Source organism: Sebastes umbrosus, chromosome 8, assembly GCF_015220745.1.
Source record: "Sebastes umbrosus isolate fSebUmb1 chromosome 8, fSebUmb1.pri, whole genome shotgun sequence".
NCBI classification, from domain to species: domain Eukaryota; kingdom Metazoa; phylum Chordata; class Actinopteri; order Perciformes; family Sebastidae; genus Sebastes; species Sebastes umbrosus.
This window is the reverse complement of record NC_051276.1, coordinates 35,377,249-35,401,227: the sequence shown is the minus strand read 5'-3', so window position 1 is coordinate 35,401,227 and position 23,979 is coordinate 35,377,249. Positions and strand designations below refer to the sequence as shown.

The 23,979-nt window shown below is 41.6% G+C and overlaps 3 protein-coding genes across 4 annotated transcripts in view; all 3 read right to left on the bottom strand.

The window, feature by feature from the left end:
• The window catches only part of LOC119492980 (actin, non-muscle 6.2-like), an 840,607-nt gene that overhangs the window by 73,475 nt on the left and 743,153 nt on the right, over positions 1-23,979 (bottom strand). The window lies entirely within an intron of this gene.
• LOC119492997 (L-rhamnose-binding lectin SML-like) overlaps positions 1-23,979 on the bottom strand; it is a 301,994-nt gene that overhangs the window by 168,222 nt on the left and 109,793 nt on the right. The window lies entirely within an intron of this gene.
• LOC119493204 overlaps positions 1-23,979 on the bottom strand; it is a 90,956-nt gene that overhangs the window by 13,814 nt on the left and 53,163 nt on the right. The window contains exons 12-13 of the mRNA XM_037778353.1: positions 9,611-9,670; positions 6,140-7,723 (exon numbers count right to left, since the gene is read on the bottom strand). Coding sequence (XP_037634281.1) covers positions 6,140-7,723; positions 9,611-9,670 — 1,644 coding nt within the window. The remainder of the gene's footprint in view (positions 1-6,139; positions 7,724-9,610; positions 9,671-23,979) is intronic.

Genomic DNA, 23,979 nt, shown 5'->3' with positions numbered 1-23,979 from the left:
CTGAATACCGGTGCTCCACAAGGTTGCTGTCTCAGTCCCTTACTGTATAGTCTGTACACATATGACTGTGTGGCTAAACATCATACAAACAGCATTGTGACATTAGCAGATGATACAACAGTGATAGGGCTCATTACTAATAACAATGAGATGGCATACAGGGACGTAGTGAGGAACCTGACCATGTGGTGTCACAACAACAATCTGTCCTTTAATGAGGAGAAAACTAAGGAGCTTCTAATTGACTTCAGGAGAATTAAAACTGTTCAATCACCTGTTGATAGAAATTAAACACTCCTGTCCAAATTGTCAACAGCTTCAAGTTCCTAGGCATCCATATCTCTGACTCCCTCTCCCGGTCCCTGCACATCAGTTGGGTCATAAAAAGGGACCAACAGAGACTTTATTGTCTGAGGTGTTTAAAGAAACATGGTATGTCCACAAAAACCCTCATCAACTTCTACTAGTCCACAATAGAAAGCATCTTAACTGGATACATACTGGTCTGGTTTGGCAACATTACATCATATGACTGTAAACTCCTGATGAGGACAGTGAAAACAGCATCTAATATTATTGGATCACCGTTACCACAGTTACAGGACATTTACACCACTCGCTGCAGGAAGAAAGCTCTTTGTATCCTGCAGGACACAAGTCATCCAGCATATACTCTCTGTTCTCTTATCTCCCTTCAGGGAAGCTCCTACAGAGCATCAGAGCTCGGACCTCTCGCCTCAGAGACAGTTTTTACCCTCAGACTGCTGAACAGTAGCACTAAATGAATGCAGAGCTGTGGATTGTTTTATGGATGTTTTATAATTGTATTCTCAGGTATTGTCTTATTTATTGAAGTATTTATCAACTGTACTATTTATAGATTTTAAGGGCTGAGAGAGAGCCATCAGGGTGAAATGCATTTCATTGCATTTCACTGTACACTGTACTTTTAAATGCATATGACAAATAAACTTGAAACTTGAAACTCTACAGACAAAACTATCAGTAGCTGCAAACCTTCGGTCATGCATACAAGTTATGTAGAACTACTTCATTCCTCAAACCTGTTTTTGCACCCTCATGTTGGTGTGATCTACAGAGACACTTTAAAACAGATTCTTTTATAAGCATGGGAGATTTTAAAAACAGGATTAAGGCCTATTTGAAAATGTAGCTACGTGTCCTGTTACTGAACAGGCTCATGGAACACGCCCAAACTAACATTTAATTTATTCTACTTTATTGTCATACAGACGTCAACAACATAAAGTAAATAAATTGTATTTAGGATCAAATATACCCTTACATAGTCTAGAAAACGGTAGACATGTTCATTAGATTGTAAATTGCTCTGTGTGTGTGTGTGTGTGTGTGTGTGTGTGTGTACAACATATAATTATTATTTTTTACCCCCAGCAGCAGCTATAACCCTATAATTTATTATATGTTCAACTGTGCAGTACTGAAATTAACAGTACAATAATGTAGTGCAATAATCTGGTTTACTAACACTGCATTTATTTATACAGAACATTTAAACTAATATTCTTATTTTACACTATTCTATATCAATATAATACAGACGCTCATAATGAATAAATAATATAAAGGTATTGATCCAGTAGAGATGGTTCCTGGTCCTCTAAGCAGGACTCAGTCCACAGTAGAGATGGTTCCTGGTCCTCTAAGCAGGACTCAGTCCACAGTAGAGATGGTTCCTGGTCCTCTAAGCAGGACTCAGTCCACAGTAGAGATGGTTCCTGGTCCTCTAAGCAGGACTCAGTCCACAGTAGAAATACAGACTGCAGCTGTTATTCATGTGCAGGTGTTTGTTAAACAGGTAACAGACTACAGAGAGAAACACTGCTGCTCTGATAACTCTGTTTCTTTATTAGTATTAGATCAGTTCAGACATAATCAGCTGATCCAGCTGTGATCAGCTGATCCAGCTGTGATCAGCTGATCCAGCTGTGATCAGCTGCTGCTGTCATCAGAAACGGACGTCGCTTCAGTTACACTGCGCATGCACGTGTTAAACCCAGAGACTACTGTCGGCCTGTGACTCAGCCTCCTTCCAAAGGCCTTGCTTCTGCTGAGGCTGAGCATCTAAAATGGAGTTACCTCAGATATTAACACACCGGAAACAGTCTGTATGGCGTCAAAACAGCCTCAGAAGTATTCACAAACAAATATAAAACACAATGCACATATAAATGTAGAGTGATCTGCATCTGTGCCTCTAATTTACAACTAGAATTTCATCATTCTGTAAATACATTGTCATAATTTGACTAAATCCTCCTCATTTACAGACTTAAAAACATTCACAGCCCTTATATTCATTTGTGATTTTGTTTTATAGTTTAAACTGATTGAATCGACGTCCTCTGATTCCTCTGATTCCTCTGATTCCAGTAAAAGAGTTTTCTTGCAGACTGTCGGACAGTATTTCTGATCGGATGTTACCGTGAGTCTGTAAATCATTAATCACCGTGACTGATCCTCGTTTACCGACAGACTTCACTTCTCTAGAGGACTTTGACTTGATCACCTCTATCGATCTGGTTTTAGTAGTTTAACGTTACTCACCAGCTGAAGCTTCTGCTGCGACATCAGAGCAGGACAAGAAACAACACGAAGTTAAAAGTGAAAGTAAAAAACAAGAACAAGGCGTGACTCCTGTTCATCAAAGAATGTGAGGAAAACAAAGTTTATTTATTCTTTAAAACTACATATTCTTTATTCCATTCTTGAACATTTTGATTCTTCCTGACATGTTTTATTTAAATTTAATATTATCTGTAATGTGTGTTTAATTATGAGATTTTTATTAATTATATTCCAGTGATATTGGAAACGTGTTCTTCCTCACATCCAAAATCATCACCATGACAACCTCTTCTCAGATTATCTGCAGAAATAAATCCCATGAAATGTGAAGAATTATTTCATTTTATTACACATTAAACCTGATAACTTTATATCAGTGAAGTGTCTACAAATGCACGTTTGTTTCAGCTCCTCAGCCTGTTAAATAGTGATGCTTATTTATTGGTTATGATTTGTAGTGAGGCAGACAGACAGACAGACAGACAGACAGACAGAGAGGCAGACAGACAGACAGACAGACAGACAGACAGACAGACAGACAGAGAGACAGCATCTCATTAAAGACTGAACTCTCAAATGGAAAGCTGTAACCAGCAGTGTTCTGTGAGGCTCCAATCATCAGAGGTTGATGCTACAGCTCCACCTGCTGGACATGGAGGTTATCAGACAGAGCATGGCTCCCTGTGCACAAACAGAGCAGTAAGATCATTGCTTTCAAAGAGTTACACATATTGGAGACATGAGAGTGAAATGATCCTCTCGTCTCTCACAGGTTAATTTCTTTTGATTGAATTGGACTGAGGATGATCAATGATCAATATTCAATTCTGACAGCTGATGTCAGCCTAGTGCGGTTAAATGATCACCGCCCTCATCACTGATAGACTGCATTCACAAATATCAATAAATATATTGGGAGGTGTTTTAGTTTGAGTTGAGTTCACTCACAAGATGATTAACCAGGAAGAAAAGAGTCAGAACATGATCAGACGTGTTTCTAAATATTTCATAAATCACAATGAAATGTTTTAAATATGAATATAAAATTGTATTTTATATAAAACTAACCTATTTTGATTGAGTGCTACAAATAATCCAAGCTTATAAAATGTTTTACAGGATTTTTATTTTTGAACTCAGCTCTAAACATATTTTAAATCATGTGAAATAAATGTAGACATTAAACTCTTTTTCAACATTTTTATTTCTTTGATGTGAAGTTTAAATCATATTTACACAGGATGTTTTCTTCTTATTCATTTCATACATGCTCTTCCTCATATCTGAGATATTTAGTCTGACTATCTTTAACCAGAATATCTGAAGAACTCAAATACATTTCTATGAAATCTTGATAGAGGAAGATTCACACAGGATCAAAATATTGTCAAAGTAAAGTTGTGGAGCATAACGTCTGTGTGCAGGTTGTTTCTCTTCTGTTTCTTTTTTACAGGAATACAACGAAAAACTCACAAATGACAAATGTTTAACCATGACATATTTCAAATGATACAACAGTCAACATTAAATGTGGTGAGCAAAATAAAGATTACTACAATATTTCAAACCTCCAACAGATATGACACTTGATGTTAGAGCTCCATCTGCTGGACAAAACAATACAAACATTATAACAGGAACCATCAACTGAAAGATGATCAATGTGATTATACAGGAGGTGGACAAACATATTTAAACTGTACAGAATAATGTGTTGCAGTTGAACATTGGCTAAGTAAACCTAGTATACTCTGAATACTTTGACAGTATCCTCAGTAACAGTAGTATCCTGACATCAAGGAAATACAGAAATACATAGAGGTGAGTAAAGAAGTTTCAGATTCCTGTACATTAAATGGATGTAATCAAGCTATAAAGCATCCATTCTTATTTGACATGTAACAAAAACATATATATGATATTCATGTTTGCTTAATATTTGCTGTGATATTTGTGAGTTGGGTGTTGCACAGAAAACAGGTTGAATGACATCTTAACATTTCATTCCACTTACATGACCAACATCATGTTGTTTCTCATTTTCAAAAGAAAACAAAGATCGTCTCTAAAGATCAAGCAGAATTTACAGCTGTTGAAGTCTTTCTTTAAAGGGACAGTGTGTAACATCTGGCGGCATCTAGCGGTGAGGTTGCAGATTGCAACCTCTCCCGTGTGCTTGCCAAGCGCATTAGAGAATTACGGTAGCCGACGTGAAAATGCAAAAACGTGAATGGCTATATCTGGAGCTGTTCAGAATAGCGTAGGTCATTTGGAGAATAGCAGAGCCACTGTGTAGAGTGTTTGTAACATTCTTATTTTTGATTATACACTAAAGAAAACATACTTATTAATAGTATATTCCATTTCTGCCAATAGATCCCCCTAAATGGTACACACTGGTCCTTTAATAAAGCTTTTATTTAATAGGCTGTCTGTTTTATCTCTAAATAGTTACACAAACAATTTGGAAAAAGGAAGAGAAACAGCAAAATAGGCAAATTATTCCCAACAAAACAGCGCAAAAGAAAACAATACAGTTTATCATAAAGATTCTCTTTAAACCAAACTTAACAGCAGAGAAACAAAGAAGATCCTGAGCGTTACGGTTTAAGCGATTATTTTCAGTAATATAGACCAGAAGTTTTTAAAATAAAGATTGTACACAGTCAATGAGTTAATTAGCTATGAAAAGCCTGATTTATCACTAAGTAGTCACAACTTAAATGAACATTTTGTCACTGCATGTCTCTTAGGGACCTATTTTATCCGTGAAAAACACAACGACAAGTGCTCAGTGGTAGGTCTTGGGTGCATGGACTGCGTGGGCGTCGCCAAGAACACCTGCTGTTTTGGTTCATATATGTGCAGCATGTACCAAGGACCGGCTCTGAGCTGATTCATCTGAATGAACCTGTGCACCTAAAAAACACTTTGATGGAAAATAGAATTTCATGGTCAGGAAAATACCAAACTGTCAGAGCGTTGCGCTGCCACAGAAATAGGGCCCTTAGACACACTTGAGTTGACCCAGAAGGACAAATCAACAGGGACGGTTTTATTACATTATTACATGATATTGGCTCATCACTGATAGATCTGTATTGGTCTGTTTACAAAAAGGAAAGTTTACTGCTGTATTTGATTATAAAAATATTATTGAACTGTAAAATATCACGCCTCGTTACATATCTTTGTTATAACTCTTCATAACCACCTTCAAGGGATGTTTCCCAAAATGTTTATTTTATGTGATTATGTCAGAAAAAAATGATCAACTAATATTATTGGATTTTCTTTACTCTCAAACATACATCCTCTCTCTCTCTCTCTCTCTCTCTCTCTCTCTCTCTCTCTCTCTCTCACTCTCTCTCTCTCTCTTTGTCTCTCTCTCTCTCTCTCTCTCTACAAATTGCATGGCAGTCCATCCAATAGTTGAGCTATTTCAGTCTGGATCAAAGTGGTGGACAGACTGATGACATCACCATCTGTAAATCCAAACCGCTAGCATGGCTAAATCATTAAATGCCTCATAAGATGGAACACCAACCTGGTTCGTCAACTTTATTCAGAAGTTTCTGCGTCAACTCACTTAATTGATCTTCATGTTTGTTCAGCAGGGTTTCCTTTTCCTCCTCCTTTTCTACCTTCTCCATTTCTTCTTTGTGTGTTTTCAGCAACTCATTGATTTTATTAATATTTGTTCTGTCTTTGGTCACACACTTCACAAGGTCATATATTTCTCTCTGTTTTTCCTTTGTCTTTTGCATCTGAGCTGTGAAATCATTTTTGTGTTTCTCTTTAAATTCATTGAACTCTTCAGCCTTCTCTCTGGCGTCATCTTCATACTCCTTCTTCAGATTCTCAATTTCTTTCTTATGATCCTCCTCGATGTCTTTTTTCTCTTTTTTTTCTTTTTCCCTTCTGATTCGGTCCTCTTCCTTTCTTTTCTTTTCATATGTTTCTCTTTCCTGTTTGTATTCTTCTTGAAGCTTTCTTAATCTTGTTTGCTCCTCTTGTCGTCTCTGTTCATCTTCTTGATGTCGTTTGTCCCACAATTCTTTTCGTGTTTTCCCCCAGTTCTCTCGTTCTTGTCTCATCTCTTCTCTGGTCTCATTCAGCTTTCTGTCACTGGTTTCCTTTGATTCTGACTCCGATCTTATTTTTTGCTCCAAACTTTCAAGTTTTTGTTCCCACTTCTGTCGTTGAATTTCTTCTTGTTGTTTTCTCTTCCTGTCCTCTTCTTCTCTCATTTCCTGTTCTTTCTTTCTCTTCTCATGTTCCTTCTTTATGTTTTCCTCCTTTTCTTCAAGTTGTTTTTCTCTCAGTTTTCTCTCCTTTTCAGTTTCTGCTCTCTGTTCTTCTATTCTTCTTTTCATTTCTTGCATTTCTTCCTCGTGTTTTCTTCCAAGTTCCTCCCTCTCTCTCTCCATCTCTTCTTCCTTCTCCTTCAGGATCCTCTCCACTTCCTTCTTTATAGCTGCCTCGGCCTCTTGCAGCATCTCATTGGTGAAGCAGCTGCCTCCATTTGTCTTCACCATGTTGTCAATCTTGGTTATCAGTTCACTGACTTGTGTGCAGTTTTGTTTATCATAGTTATTGAACACATGGTATCTTCCTCCACAGTCAGCAACCAGCCTCTTAAAGGAATCATCACATTTCTTTTTAATGTACTCATCAATCGACTGCTCCTCATCCTCCAGGTTATCTCCATGTGTGAAAAGAATGATGGTGAACTTTTCTGAATTTGCCCCAAAGCCTTTCTTGATGAATTTTAATGTCTTCTTCTCCTCTGGTGTGAGTCTGCCAATTTGTAACACCAGCAGGAAGACATGTGGTCCTGGAGCCAGAAGACTGATGCACTTTAACATCTCCTCTTGAACCTCTTCATGGGACAAAGTTGTGTCAAACAGACCGAGAGTGTCGACCACAACAACAGGACGACCGTTCACTTCAGTCTGTTCTTTCTGACAAAGTTTGGTGACTGACGTTTGGCTTGATTTGGCTTCAAACGCCTTTCTTCCTAGAATGGTGTTTCCTGAAGAGCTCTTTCCACAGCCAGTCTTCCCTATCAGCACAATCCTGAGACACTCTGGGCTCTGCTTCTCATCATCACCTGTGAAATAAGAAGAAGACCTGGAGTTACCTTAAATGTTGACTGTAGCTACATGCTAACGGGTTAGCTACATGCTACCGCTATGAGACGGTGTGTAAACACAGTGAACATCAGGGTGGAAAATAGAAGATGTGAAACAGTAGTCAGTTCATTATTTCTGGTAAAAGACAGCTGATAAACGTAGAAAAAACTAATCAGAGTAATGGTATATTATTTACTGTAGTAGCTGTCTCTGTGTTACCATGACTACAGACCACCGGAGCTTAGCTTATCATAGTTTACCAGAGCTGAAGACTTTCTCCTGTACCATGTCAACATAACTGCAGGTGGGATGCTGTGTATAATTTATATTGTCATCTGTCAACTCAAATAAAGTTTGACTGTGAAACAGAAATGTGTTGTGTTGCTTACAGTCACTATTTACTACCTGTACTCTTCTACATGCATGACATCAAATATATATAATATATAAATATCAGCTGTTGAAACAGTGTAATTACATAAAGCCTTTGTGAAAGAACATGTTATATTTAGATGATGGGACTACATGAAGACGGTTCTGCTGGTTCTTGCAGACTAACAGGAGCTACTTTGCTCATAGTTCGGTTGAGGAGAGACAGTGATGTGTTGTGGGGCGGGGTCAGCTACTGAAGGTTCTGCTCTGGTTCCAGGAAACCCTTACATCGCTTGCAATTCTCTAATGACGTCAGAAGAGAAGGAAAAAAAGCAAAGTGATTTTCGACACCCATTTCCGGACAAACGGAGCAGGAGAAAAAGAGAGAGGATGGTCTTTTATGATACTATGGTGACCTGTAGACACACTGGGGACAGATATTGATGTTTAAAAGACATGGAAAAGTGCATTTTGCATAATAGGTGACCTTTAAAGGATATTTTGAGAAAACGTACCAGTATCCATATTTAAAGCTTCCAACTATTCGATACAGCCCTAGAATGGTCTTATATTAGTAAGTTTCATATTGTGTTTTCTGAATAGGAGGGCACTCAGTTTACTATTTGTCGCTGTCCATTGAGGGGTGTTGCTGAATTGATGTTGCCTTGGCATATTGTGAAGGGAGGGAAGGGACAGGTCTGTGGTCCTTGGCCAGTGGACCCTCTGCCTCCGCTGTCTCCCAATCCAGTTGTCAATCAACAACTCCATCTGATAAATGAAGCAGCTCTCTGCTCTGATCTGAACTCATCAGAAACTCCTGACTAACTTCACCCCGCCTACCACCACCTCCTCTTTCCAAAGCAGCAGCTGGGTTCAGCGGTCAGTCTGGTTCTCTCCTGATCAACTGGATTGGTCAGCAGCACACTGAAACTACATTACTAGCTAGCTAGCTGCCTAACACGTATGCTACAGAAGACTAAAGCTAGTGACCTAGAGTGCTATGAATCAATGAAGCAGGCTAAGATACTAATGGTTTAAGGGATGCCAAACCACAGCCATTTTCAGACCAAACAGTTCTGGGGACTCCTTGAGAGAAACTGTCCTCTGGGAAGCTCCCCTGAGAACTACATATCTCAAGGGCTTTTCTTTCTTTTCCGCGTGCGGCTTGTTCGCTATGTTTCACAAGCTCACTCTTTGAGTAATATAAGAATAAATAATCAACTCTGTTCCATGCCACAATCATATAAACTCAAGCAAAATAGCTGCCATGAAAGTACCTTTTGAAATTTCATTTAGAATTTGCTGTCGTTCTTTGGCTCAGTGGGTTTGTGCTCATGAACAAATTAACTTCTGGACTTCACTGTCGGTCCCTTTGTCCGTGTTTTCTTCCATTTAGTTAATTACAAGCTGCTATATGTGTTTTGTGTTGTCTGTTGTCAATCTAGATGTTAATATACAGAAGAATAATTGTGACTCAGTGCAGTTTAACTCACTGTCAGGTGGCAGCCATTCGGAGCTGCTGCTCCGCTTCCCAGGTTGCAGATCATCCGACACTATAAGAATACAGAACATTGATTCATTCACATGTAATCTTATATTAAAAGAGACACTGTTTGTGGAAGAACAAATTGCTTTTTATTTGTATATGTGTTTTTACTTGTCCTAGTTAAAGCAGCAGTGGGTAGAAATGGAGCAAATATGGTTAAAAAAAGTTATTTCTATAAAACGGTCTCTATATCCTGACAGTAGTGCATGAGACAGGTAATCTGACAAACATCATGTGTCTCTCTGTCCTTCGGTGCTCCTAACGGCATCTGCAAGATTTCACACACCGGAGGAAAACAACCAATCAGAGCTGATCTGGAGCCTGCCGTCTCTGAGCAGCTGTCAATCACACGCAATCAAACGGTCAAACTAGGCAGCGCTGATCAAATATGCTTCGTTGATAACTTTGACTTTGTAACGGGAGTTTTGGTATGCTAATGTAACAGCACTAAAGGTTAAAACAAAACACAAACACAGGACAAAGTGACAACTATGGAAACTCTGGGAAATATGAGCCGTCACTACAGTATTTCAGTACGAAGCCTCGTTTTGATCCGCTCACGTTAAACGTTTGTGTGTTTTAATCTAGATCAATAGATAAAACTGAGAGACAGATGACCTCAGATGCATTAAAACACAAGAGAGGACCAAGAGAGTAAGAGAAGCATCCTGTGCTCCTCTCACATCTGACTTCTTCTACCTGTTTAGATTATTTTGTTCAGTATTGTTGAAAACACAATGGACTAATGTTACACTATACAGCTGGCTGAGCAGGGACGACAACTGGTGAGAGAAACATCCACATTTAGTGTTTATTAACTTATATTGTGTTTATGAAGAAATCAGTCATAATGTCAGATTAATCTGTTTAACTCTCTGTTTACTGTATCTCGACACCAGAGGCCTGTACTACGAAGCAGGATTTGGCGTTAGTGAGGTAACTTCAGGGTTAACCCTTCTGGGTTTTCTGTCCTACGAAGGTGGTTCACTTCTTACCGGGGTAGATCATCATGGTAACTGATGCTGAACAGCTAACCTGAAGGTTATGATAAGAGATCAACTCAAATAAAAGCACCTCCTACTGACCAATCAGAGCTCAGTGTGGGGATCGTGTGGTAATATTACACAAATACCAAGAAGTTAAAGCCATAATCAGACTAAAGACAACACAGTTTAAACTGACAGATGCAGGACATAATTCAAACTCACTTCTTAGTACAGGCCTCTGTCTGTGTCACTGCCTGCGATGATGTCGCATCCCAGGCACCAGTAAGATGCACGGCGAGCTATATTGTATGTTATTTCCAGTAAATATCACAATATAAAACGTGTAAGAGCCAAAACATGATGCTGACATACTGAGGTTGGGATGTAATTCACTTTTACGAACACTAGGTGGCACTGTATTAATTGATTGACCCAGCCACGGGTATATAGGTAAGGAGGTGTGTTGTTGGCGTCAGGGTTTAGCCCGGAAGGGCAAAGGGTTTTTGACCGCAGGGACGCTGAAATGTTTGCTGTGTTGTTGTTGTTACTCGTTGCTATGGTAACTGGATTTGCTTCCTTAATACCATATTAAGAATAAATGAACTATTATTGTAAAACCAACGAGCGGACTCAGGATCAGTGTTGTACAGCACAACAGACAACTAAAGGACCATCTACAGCGAAAAGCGCGTCAGTCCAGGGCTAATCACCTCAGTAGCTAAAGTATTAGATTTTAGCTCCTACAATTAGTCAAAAACCCGTCCTGTTGGACCTTCGTTGAAACGGCGGCACGTTTGGAACTCAACGGAGGCGACGCGGGAGGACGAGGAGAGCTGCCGGTGTGGATTTCGGCTGCGTTTGGAGGACGTCTGCAGCCATCCATGGGCGGAGGAGCTACGGAGCTAATGCTAAAGCCGGCTGTGGAGCATCGGACCACGGCATCACTACAAGGCGCCTGACGCGGAGGTATCGTAGCGCTACACTGTATAATGGCCATATAAAGTGTGTGCACACATATGCGGGCGGAAATCCAATGCATTGGTTGCCGAAGCGGGCGGACTTTGGACTTTGCGCTGACTGTTTGTTACATTGACTGATAAGTGACTGACTGTTTAGTATGGAGAGTCGCGAAGCGGCGTCGGGCCGTATTACCGGGACTGGTGCACAAACCGCTAGTGAGACTGCCGGTGTTGAAACACCAGCTGAGAAGCGGGTAGTAAAGCTCACCGTAAAAGCGCTTGCTGATAAACTGGAACAGTTGCAAGACAGCAGAAGGGCTAAGCTAAACAAAGTAACAAACATAAGAAAATCAATTCAAAGTTTGATGGTTATGGGGGATAAAGAACAGGTACAAAATGCTCTTGAAGAGTTGATTAATGTGTGTGATGAAGCTAAATGTGTGCATGAATCTCTGTTGGTTTTGTTGCTGTGTGATGAAAAAGAAAAACATGTAACATGGTTTAATGCAAAAATGTTGGCACCAAATGAGTGTATTGCTGAGGCAAAAAGGTTGGTTTCATACACTGAAGTTGACACACATGAAAATGGTAATATTGAGGATGATATTCATCCAGATGACAGTGTTTCTAATGTTTGTAGCAAACACTTAAGCCACAAAAGTATGAACAGTGGTAAGTCCAGTACCACATCCTCTGCCAGAATAAAGGTGGAGGCAGACAGAGCTGCACTCATGGCTCTTGTTGCATCTTTAAAAGAAAGACAAGCTTTGGAGGAGCAAGAACAGCAGCTGAAGAGGAAAAGAGAGCAGCTTGACTTGGAAGCTGAACTAGCTGCATCCACTGCTAAGCTAGCAGTATTGAGGGCATATGATGTGGGAAGCTCCTCTCAAGTACCATCAAATGGCATGAATTCCTATTTGCAAAGGGACAAAAGGAAACTGGAATCTGCAAATGTATTGAATCCTTCTGCAAAGGAATACAAACCTGGATCATGGAAATCATCACAACAAAATGATATGACAAAAGGATCATTACTGTCTAACAGGCCATTGGATATGAGACCAAATGAACATCAGCAGGAAAACAAGTTGTTGGGAACATCACAGCATCTGCAGTACCAACAGACAACTGCTCAGTTAAAGCCAGAGGAAAGGCAGCCAACATACCAGCATCTGGTCGGTCAACATCCAACTGTGGACATACTTACCATCATGCACAGACAAAATGAAATCACAGCTGCTTTGGTTCAACAGCAGCGTTCACTGTCTCTACCACCGAGAGATATTCCCTTATTTGAAGGGGATCCTCTTCAATACAGGACGTTCATCAAAGCCTTTGAGCAAGGAGTGGAGGAAAAGGCAGAAAAAGCAGATTGTTTGTACTACTTGGAACAATTTACCAGAGGACAGCCACAAGAACTGGTACGTAGCTGCCAACATATGGCTCCTGAGCGTGGCTATGCAGTGGCGAAGGGTCTTCTACAGGAACACTTTGGCAATCAGTACAAAATCGCAACTGCTTATATGGAAAAGGCTTTGGCTTGGCAAATAATAAAATCTGAGGACATGAAAGCACTCCAAGCTTACTCTTTGTTCTTACGTGGCTGTTGCAATGTGATGGGGGAACTCCAGTACATGGAAGAACTGGATATGCCTGTAAATATGAGAGCCATTTGTTCAAAGTTACCATTCAAAATGAGGGAACAGTGGAGGACAGTAGCTCATGACATAATGGAGAGAAGCAATTACAGAGCTTACTTCATTGATCTGGTCACATTCATGGAGCGTCGTGTCAGAATTCTTTCCGACCCGCTGTTTGGCAACATACAGGAACCAACATCTGGCGTTACTGGGACGAAGCCTCTCACCAGGTTTAAACCACAGTCGGGGTACAAGGTGAAGGGAAACATTGTTGCCACCACAGTAACATCTAAGGACTTGCCCCAGGAGACTAAGGAACCAACATCAGTTCCAGCCAAAGCTGAAAAAGATGAATGCCTCTGCTGTGCTCGTAGTCACTCATTGGACGAGTGCAAACAGTTCAAGGGAAAGAAGCACAAGGAGAAAATTCTGTTTCTGAGGGAAAAGGGAGTTTGCTTTGCATGCTTAAGTGATGATCACATGAGCAGGGATTGCGAGAGGCGCATGACATGCAAGGTTTGTGGACAAACTCATCCCACTGTGCTTCACATCAAAAGGCAAACAACAGCTTGGCAGCAGGAACCATCTGAACAGCCATCTTCATTCAAAACATGTGGACATACAGGGGCCGGTGAGGACCGGTGTGTTTTCTCCATTCTCCCTGTTAAGGTTAAATCTGCAAAAGGAAATCACATCATTGAAACCTATGCCTTTTTGGATCCTGGTAGTTCAGCCACATTCTGCTCAGAACATCTTATGCAGAGGCTGAATGTTACAGGCTGAAGAACCAGTTTCTTGTTGCGCACAATGGGTCAAGAAACAGTTGTTCCAGCTTACTCCTTGACTGGTTTGGAGGTCTCTGATCTGGATGGTGATGACTTCTATATTCTCCCAGAGGTTTTCACACAGAAGAAAATGCCAGTTACCACTGATAGCATGGTGACACACGAGGACCTGGCTAAATGGCCCTACTTGTCAAAAGTTCACATTCCAAGCATCAAGGCAAATGTCGACCTGTTGATTGGAACAAATGCTCCCAAAATATTGGAGCCTTGGGAGGTCATCAACAGCTGCGGGAATGGCCCGTATGCCATTAGGACTGTGCTGGGATGGGTCGTTAATGGGCCGCTGATTGGAAACAGTGGCACCCTGGAGGCAGGGCTTCCCTCTGCTAATGTAAACCGGATCTCTGTGTGTAAACTGGAAGAAATGCTAACCAAGCAGTACAACCATGACTTCAATGAAAGGAGTGGGGAGGAAAAAGAAATGTCCAGAGAAGACCTCAAGTTTCTGGAAACTGTGGAGCACTCAGCGGTACTTCAGGATGGGAAGTATTGTTTGAAATTGCCCTTTAAGAACAAGGAAGTCTATTTGCCTAACAATTTCGTAGTGGCAAAGCAAAGGATCCAGGGTTTGAGGAAAAGGTTCCTCAAAAACAAACACTTGCACCAGGAGTATGCAGGGTACATGAATGCGCTCATCAGTAAGACCTATGCAGAGCCAGTACCTCAACATCAACTGCATCAGGAAAATGGGAAGGTATGGTACATCCCCACCATGGCGTCCACCATCCAAGGAAAGGAACCCTTCGAGTGGTGTTTGACTGTGGGGCCACATTTCAGGGAGTATCACTGAACAGCGAACTCTTGCAGGGTCCTAACCTAACCAGCTCGCTGCTAGGAGTTCTTACTCGCTTCAGACAGGAACCTGTAGCCTTCATGGGTGACATTCAAGCCATGTTCCACCAAGTAAAGGTTGCTGAGGAGGATAAGGATTTTCTCCGCTTTCTCTGGTGGCCAGATGGAAACGTCACTAAGGACCCTGCAGAGTATAGAATGACTGTACATCTGTTCGGCGCTGTTTCATCCCCAAGTTGTGCAAGCTACGCACTGAGGAAAACTGCGGTTGATAATCAGTCAGAGTTTTCGGCTGAAGTGCTTCAATCTGTCAAACAGAATTTCTATGTGGATGACTGTTTGAAGAGCTCAGCCATTGAAGGAGAAGCCATTCAGATGGTAAAAGATCTTACTGCTCTCTGTCAGAAGGGGGGCTTCACCTTGGAGAAGTGGATCAGCAACAGTCGTGTGGTCTTGCAAACCATCACAGAGGAACGACGGGCCAAGGACCTAAAGGAGTTAGATCTGGATCGAGACAAGCTGCCAATGGAAAGAGCTTTGGGTCTACAGTGGTGTGTGGAGACCGACGCTTTCAGGTTCAAGATGGAGTTAAAACAACAGTCTCTCACCAGACGTGGTATGTTGTCAATCACCAGCTCTGTTTATGATCCCCTGGATTTCCCGGCACCAGTCTCTCTGCCTGCCAAGATGATGCAGTAAGAGCTTTGTAGAAGAGGTTGTGGTTGGGATGATGAGCTCCCACAGGATATGTTACATCAGTGGAAAAGGTGGTTGGAAGACTTGGACCTGCTGGCTGCATTCAAGGTGGACAGATGCATCAAGCCAGTAGACTTTGGAGAGAGCAGACATGCCCAACTATACCATTTTTCCGATGCCAGCGAAGGTGGATACGGAACTGTAACATACGTCCGGATGATAAATGATGACAACGACATCCAGGTCACCTTCCTGCTCGGTAAAGCCAGAGTGACACCACTGAAGGCTGTAACCATTCCCCGTCTTGAGTTGACAGCAGCAGTTCTTGCTGTCAGAGTGGACTCAATGCTGAAGGCAGAGCTGGATTTGCAGCTGGAGGAGTCAGTATTTTGGACCGACAGCACTTCAGTGTTGAAGTACATAAGCAATGAGGACAGGCGCTTTCACACCTTTGTGGCCAACAGAATTTCGACCATCAGAGAAACATCTGAACCCTCACAGTGGAGACATGTCGGTTCAAAGGACAATCCAGCTGATGATGCATCAAGAGGCATGAAGGTCTCCGACTTTCTGAAGAACAGCAGGTGGATTGAAGGCCCTGCGTTTCTTTGGAAGCAGGAGGAGGACTGGCCTAAAACTCTGTTGGACATAGCTGTGGACTCTAATGACCAGGAGGTCAGAAAGGAGGTGACAGTAAATGTTGTCGGTGTGTGTGATGCATCTAGTCCTGCTGACCAGCTCATTGGATACTTTTCTGACTGGAGAAGGCTCAAGACATCAGTTGCCTGGTTCCTCAGGTTAAAGGTCGGGTTGTTAGCAAAGATTCGCCTACGAAAGCAGCTGGAAGCTTCTGAGGCTAACCATTCGGAGGAAACCAGTCAGAACAGTTCAAGGCCGGCTAAAGGACGAAGGGCTGCAGTGGCGTCCAGGAGCTTCATCTTGACACTGGAGGATCTGTTAGGAGCAGAGCTTGCCGTCATCCGCTATTGCCAGCGACAGAGATTTGGTGAGGAAATTTCTGCTCTGTCTTCTGGGAAGGCTATAGTGAGCCGGCAGAGTTCGATATACAGACTGGACCCTGTTCTGGAGGATGGACTCTTGAGAGTTGGAGGAAGATTGAGCAGAGGAGCAATGCCTGAGGAAGCCAAACATCCGCTTATCCTCTCTAAAGATCAGCATGTTTCGATGCTCATTCTCAAGCATGTACATCAGAATCTGGGCCATGGAGGACGAGCTCACACTCTGTCTACAGTGAGGAAAAGGTTTTGGATCACCAACGCTGATTCAGCTGTCAGAAAGGTCATTGCTGAATGCAGTTTTTGTAGACGTTACAATGGAAGAGCAGTGGAACAAAAAATGGCAGATCTACCACGAGAGAGAATCCTGCCTGATCTACCACCGTTTACCAACACAGGAGTAGATTACTTTGGACCAGTTGAAGTAAGGAGGGGAAGATCAACCTGCAAGAGGTATGGAGCTATATTCACCTGTATGGCGAGCAGGGCCATCCATTTGGAGGTAGCAGTCTCGCTGGAAACGGATGCATGCATCAATGCTTTGCGGCGTTTCATCAGCAGGAGAGGACAAGTGGAGCACATGAGGTCAGACAATGGTACCAACTTCATTGGGGCAGAAAGAGAACTGAGGGAGGCCCTTTCTGCTTTGAATCAGGACCGGATTCAAGGAGCTCTGTCACAGGTTGGAATTCGTTGGAGTTTTAATCCGCCAGCTGGTTCACACCATGGCGGTGTGTGGGAACGGATGATCCGTCTGGTGAGAAGGGTTCTCAGTTCTGTCTTACGTCAGCAGAGCTTGGATGATGATGGACTGCACACAGTGTTCTGCGAAGTGGAAGCCATCTTGAATGATCGACCGATTACCAAGCTCTCTGATGATCCAAATGACCTGGAGCCGCTCACACCTAACCATCTACTTCTCCTGAAGGGTAAACCAGCCTTACCACCTGGAGTGTTTGAGCCTCACGATCAGTATGTGAGAAGACGATGGAGACAAGTGCAGTACCTCTCAGATCTTTTCTGGAAGAGATGGATACGGGAGTACCTACCTTTGCTCCAAGAGAGGCAAAAGTGGAACCAGAAGAAAAAGAGTCTGGTTGCTGGAGATATCGTGGTGATCATGGATTCTTCAGCTCCCCGTGGCTCCTGGCCACTTGGCAGAGTTCTGGAGGTTTTTCCAGACAAACAGGGGCTTGTGCGTTCTGTCAGACTTAAGACCAAAGCCAACATAATTGAAAGGCCAGTGACAAAACTCTGTTTGTTACATGGAGTTTAAATGCATAACTTGGTGTATTGTAACATTTGGCTCCTCTTTTTTGTGTATTTTGTTTGAATTGTTATGTCTGCCTGCCATAACAATTAGGGGCCAGTGTGTAAGAGCCAAAACATGATGCTGACATACTGAGGTTGGGATGTAATTCACTTTTACGAACACTAGGCGGCACTGCGTTAATTGACTGACCCAGCCACGGGTATATAGGTAAGGAGGTGTGTTGTTGGCGTCAGGGTTTAGCCCGGAAGGGCAAAGGGTTTTTGACCGCAGGGACGCTGAAATGTTTGCTGTGTTGTTACTCGTTGCTATGGTAACTGGACTTGCTTCCTTAATACCATATTAAGAATAAATTAACTATTATTGTAAAACCAACGAGCGGACTCAGGATCAGTTTTGTACAGCATAACAGACAACTAAAGGACCATCTACAGCGAAAAGCGCGTCAGTCCAGGGCTAATCACCTCAGTAGCTAAAGTATTAGATTTTAGCTCCTACAAAACGTGTGTTTTCTGTTTAAGAGTAGGCTACAAACGTAGGAAGATAGCATGTACTAATAACCCATCTTTGAAGTGGTTACGTCTCCAGTCTGATCTGGAGCTCACAGCTGATCTGTACGTGGTTTATTTACATGACGTAACAGAAGTGCATAGTTAACGTCTTCAGTGTGGACAGAGAGCCAGTTAGGACACGGTGTAACATGTGGACAGTGAGAGAAGAGTGTGTGTTATCCACACTAATAAAGTCTGACTGGACTCACCAGGTGATGCAGTCGCCATGATGTCACTCTGCTGGAAACATCAGAGAAGAATTCACCTGGAGGGAAGAATACAAATAATGTAGCTTCTCTTAATTACTGACACTCAGACAGCCATAGTTCACTAATGAAGGAGTTTGGACAAACAATGAAGACTTACTTGTGTCAGTGTTGCTGTCTGCTGAAGTCAAAGAGCTCTGCGTCACCAACAGTCCTGTATAACATGTCAACATCATCACAATCACCAGACAAGAATAAAAACATCAACACACAGTTTATAGTTTAAGATGAAAACCGTCATGGTGGAGAGTTTGATTTCATTTGGTTGCTCTTGAATATATTCTATTATTAAAAACAAAAGGGTATAAAAGGAACCACAACACACACAAGCACAAATATACAGTGTTGTAAAACCATTCTAAGATAAATATCATCATATAAAACATATTTAAACATTGATTCATTCCTTATCTGTGTTCTCTGTGCCCAAGAAATCACCTGCATCTTGTCTGAATGATTTTAGACCTGTAGCCTTAACATCAGTGATAATGAAGTGTTTCGAGCAACTGGTTAAGGCATACATAAATAACAACATATCTGCCAATATTGACACATCACAGTTTGCATATCGGTCTAACAGAGCTGTGGATGATGATGTTTCACTGGCTTTATATACCGTGCTAAAACATCTGGAGGGAAAAAACACATATGTCAGAATGCTGTTTGTTGATTACAGCAGTGCTTTCAATACAATCGTACCATCTCTTCTAGTATCTAAGCTGACAGACCTCGGCCTCTGTAATTCCATCTGCAGGTGGATACAAGATTTTCTGACAGGCCGACTCCAGACAGTAAGAGTAGGAAACAGATACTCATCTACCACAGTTCTGAATACCGGTGCTCCACAAGGTTGCCGTCTCAGTCCCTTACTGTATAGTCTGTACACATATGACTGTGTGGCTATACATCATACAAACAGCATTGTGACATTAGCAGATGATACAACAGTGATAGGGCTCATTACTAATAACAATGAGATGGCATACAGGGACGTAGTGAGGAACCTGACTATGTGGTGTCACAACAACAATCTGTCCTTTAATGCAGCGGTCCCCAACCCCCGGGCCGCGGACCGGTACCGGTCCGTGGGTCATTTGGTACCGGGCCGCACAGAAAGAATAAATAACTTACATTATTTCCGTTTTATTTATTATCTGAATCTGAATGATGTTTTATTTTGAAAAATGACCGGATTCTCTCCGTTACATCGTAGTGATACGTTAACGCTAAAATTTAACCCACAAGCTAGCAAAATGAGTAAAAAACAGACGTCTTTGGAGAGTTTCTTTGGGAAGGGGAAAAGGCCCAGTGAAGAGACAGAAGAAGGGCCAACGACTTCCAAGAAAAAGAAAGCTGCATTTAACAGACAATACCGGGGATTTTGGGTGAGACTGAGCCCGAGCCTTCATTCTCCCAGCTGGTGCACGATCACCTGTCTTTGCTTTTAAAAGAGTTCGAGCGCTACTTCCCAACCACAAAAGACCCACGAACTGCCAAGGAATGGATCCGCGACCCATTTGTCAACAAACCAGGAGAATCCAGCATGTCTGTGCAAGAAGAAGATCAGCTGCTGGAGATCGCAAATGACGGCGGCCTTAAAAGTGTGTTCGAGACAACAACTCTGCCGGTGTTCTGGATTAAAGTCTCGGCAGAATACCCTGAGATCGCCACAACAGCACTGAAAACCCTGTTGCCATTTCCGACATCCTATCTGTGTGAAGCGGGGTTTTCTGCAGTGACAGCAACCAAAACTAAATTACGGAGTAGACTGGACATAAGCAACACACTTCGGGTGTCACTGTCTCCTATTACCCCTAGATGGGACCGTCTCGTTGCAGAGAAACAAGCTCAGGGCTCACATTGATTTAGCGTTATGGTGAGTTAATTTTTTCATGCACTTTATATTCGTTTTTGTGGTGTATCTGTATCTTATTTTTGTAGGCATGTTTAAACGTTACCATAGCGACCAGAGAGCGTTAGGGGGCAGAGAGGATGATACTCATGTTATGTTGTTGGCGCGATGTTAAGAGGACGCTGCTAATAAAGTTGCATATGAGTACACAGTGCATTCACGTTTATTATTATATTTACAATATACCACTGTTTTTATGCCGGTCGTATCATTTTATTTTGTTGTATTTATCCGCCACACCTTGAAGGCCTGTCCGTGAAAATATTGTCTGACGTTAAACCGGTCCTTGGCGCTAAAAAGGTTGGGGACCGCTGCTTTAATGAGGAGAAAACTAAGGAGCTTCTAATTGACTTCAGGAGAATTAAAACTGTTCAATCACCTGTTGATAGAAATTAAACACTCCTGTCCAAATTGTCAACAGCTTCAAGTTCCTAGGCATCCATATCTCTGACTCCCTCTCCCGGTCCCTGCACATCAGTTGGGTCATAAAAAGGGACCAACAGAGACTTTATTGTCTGAGGTGTTTAAAGAAACATGGTATGTCCACAAAAACCCTCATCAACTTCTACCGGTCCACAATAGAAAGCATCTTAACTGGATGCATACTGGTCTGGTTTGGCAACATTACATCATATGACTGTAAACTCCTGATGAGGACAGTGAAAACAGCATCTAATATTATTGGATCACCGTTACCACAGTTACAGGACATTTACACCACTCGCTGCAGGAAGAAAGCTCTTTGTATCCTGCAGGACACAAGTCATCCAGCATATACTCTCTGTTCTCTTATCTCCCTTCAGGGAAGCTCCTACAGAGCATCAGAGCTCGGACCTCTCGCCTCAGAGACAGTTTTTACCCTCAGACTGCTGAACAGTAGCACTAAATGAATGCAGAGCTGTGGATTGTTTTATAGATGTTTTAGGTTGTTTTATAATTGTATTCTCAGGTATTGTCTTATTAATTGAAGTATTTATCAACTGTACTATTTATAGATTTTAAGGGCTGAGAGAGAGCCATCAGGGTGAAATGCATTTCATTGCATTTCACTGTACACTGTACTTTTAAATGCATATGACAAATAAACTTGAAACTTGAAACTCTACAGACAAAACTATCAGTAGCTGCAAACCTTCGGTCATGCATACAAGTTATGTAGTCCTACTTCGTTCCTCAAACCTGTTTTTGCACCCTCATGTTGGTGTGATCTACAGAGACACTTTAAAACAGATTCTTTTATAAGCATGGGAGATTTTAAAAACAGGGTTAAGGCCTATTTGAAAATGTAGCTACGTGTCCTGTTACTGAACAGGCTCATGGAACACGCCCAAACTAACATTTAATTTATTCTACTTTATTGTCATACAGACGTCAACAACATAAAGTAAATAAATTGTATTTGGATCAAATATACCCTTATATAGTCTAGAAAACGGTAGATATGTTCATTAGATTGTAAATTGCTGTGTGTGTGTGTGTGTGTGTGTCTGTGTACAACATATATTTATTATTTTTTACCCCCAGCAGCAGCTATAACCCTATAATTTATTATATGTTCAACTGCAATACTGAAATTAACAGTACAATAATGTAGTGCAATAATCTGGTTTACTAACACTGCATTTATTTATACAGAACATTTAAACTAATATTCTTATTTTACACTATTCTATATCAATATAATACAGACGCTCATAATGAATAAATAATATAAAGGTATTGATCCAGTAGAGATGGTTCCTGGTCCTCTAAGCAGGACTCAGTCCACAGTAGAGATGGTTCCTGGTCCTCTAAGCAGGACTCAGTCCACAGTAGAGATGGTTCCTGGTCCTCTAAGCAGGACTCAGTCCACAGTAGAGATGGTTCCTGGTCCTCTAAGCAGGACTCAGTCCACAGTAGAGATGGTTCCTGGTCCTCTAAGCAGGACTCAGTCCACAGTAGAGATGGTTCCTGGTCCTCTAAGCAGGACTCAGTCCACAGTAGAGATGGTTCCTGGTCCTCTAAGCAGGACTCAGTCCACAGTAGAGATGGTTCCTGGTCCTCTAAGCAGGACTCAGTCCACAGTAGAGATGGTTCCTGGTCCTCTAAGCAGGACTCAGTCCACAGTAGAGATGGTTCCTGGTCCTCTAAGCAGGACTCAGTCCACAGTAGAAATACAGACTGCAGCTGTTATTCATGTGCAGGTGTTTGTTCAACAGGTAACAGACTACAGAGAGAAACACTGCTGCTCTGATAACTCTGTTTCTTTATTAGTATTAGATCAGTTCAGACATAAACAGCTGATCCAGCTGTGATCAGCTGATCCAGCTGTGATCAGCTGCTGCTGTCATCAGAAACGGACGTCGCTTCAGTTACACTGCGCATGCACGTGTTAAACCCAGAGACTACTGTCGGCCTGTGACTCAGCCTCCTTCCAAAGGCCTTGCTTCTGCTGAGGCTGAGCATCTAAAATGGAGTTACCTCAGATATTAACACACCGGAAACAGTCTGTATGGCGTCAAAACAGCCTCAGAAGTATTCACAAACAAATATAAAACACAATGCACATATAAATGTAGAGTGATCTGCATCTGTGCCTCTAATTTACAACTAGAATTTCATCATTCTGTAAATACATTGTCATAATTTGACTAAATCCTCCTCATTTACAGACTTAAAAACATTCACAGCCCTTATATTCATTTGTGATTTTGTTTTATAGTTTAAACTGATTGAATCGACGTCCTCTGATTCCTCTGATTCCTCTGATTCCAGTAAAAGAGTTTTCTTGCAGACTGTCGGACAGTATTTCTGATCGGATGTTACCGTGAATCTGTAAATCATTAATCACCGTGACTGATCCTCGTTTACCGACAGACTTCACTTCTCTAGAGGACTTTGACTTGATCACCTCTATCGATCTGGTTTTAGTAGTTTAACGTTACTCACCAGCTGAAGCTTCTGCTGCGACATCAGAGCAGGACAAGAAACAACACGAAGGTTAAAAGTGAAAGTAAAAAACAAGAACAAGGCGTGACTCCTGTTCATCAAAGAATGTCAGGAAAACAAAGTTTATTTATTCTTTAAAACTACATATTCTTTATTCCATTCTTGAACATTTTGATTTCTCTTGACATGTTTTAATTAAATTTAATATTATCTGTAATGTGTGTTTAATTATGAGATTTTATTAATTATATTCCAGTGATATTTGAAACTTGTTTTCTTCCTCACATCCAAAATCATCACCATGACAACCTCTTCTCAGAATATCTACAGAAATAAATCCCATGAAATGTGAAGAATTATTTCATTTTATTACACATTAAACCTGATAACTTTATATCAGTGAAGTGTCTACAAATGCACGTTTGTTTCAGCTCCTCAGCCTGTTAAATAGTGAT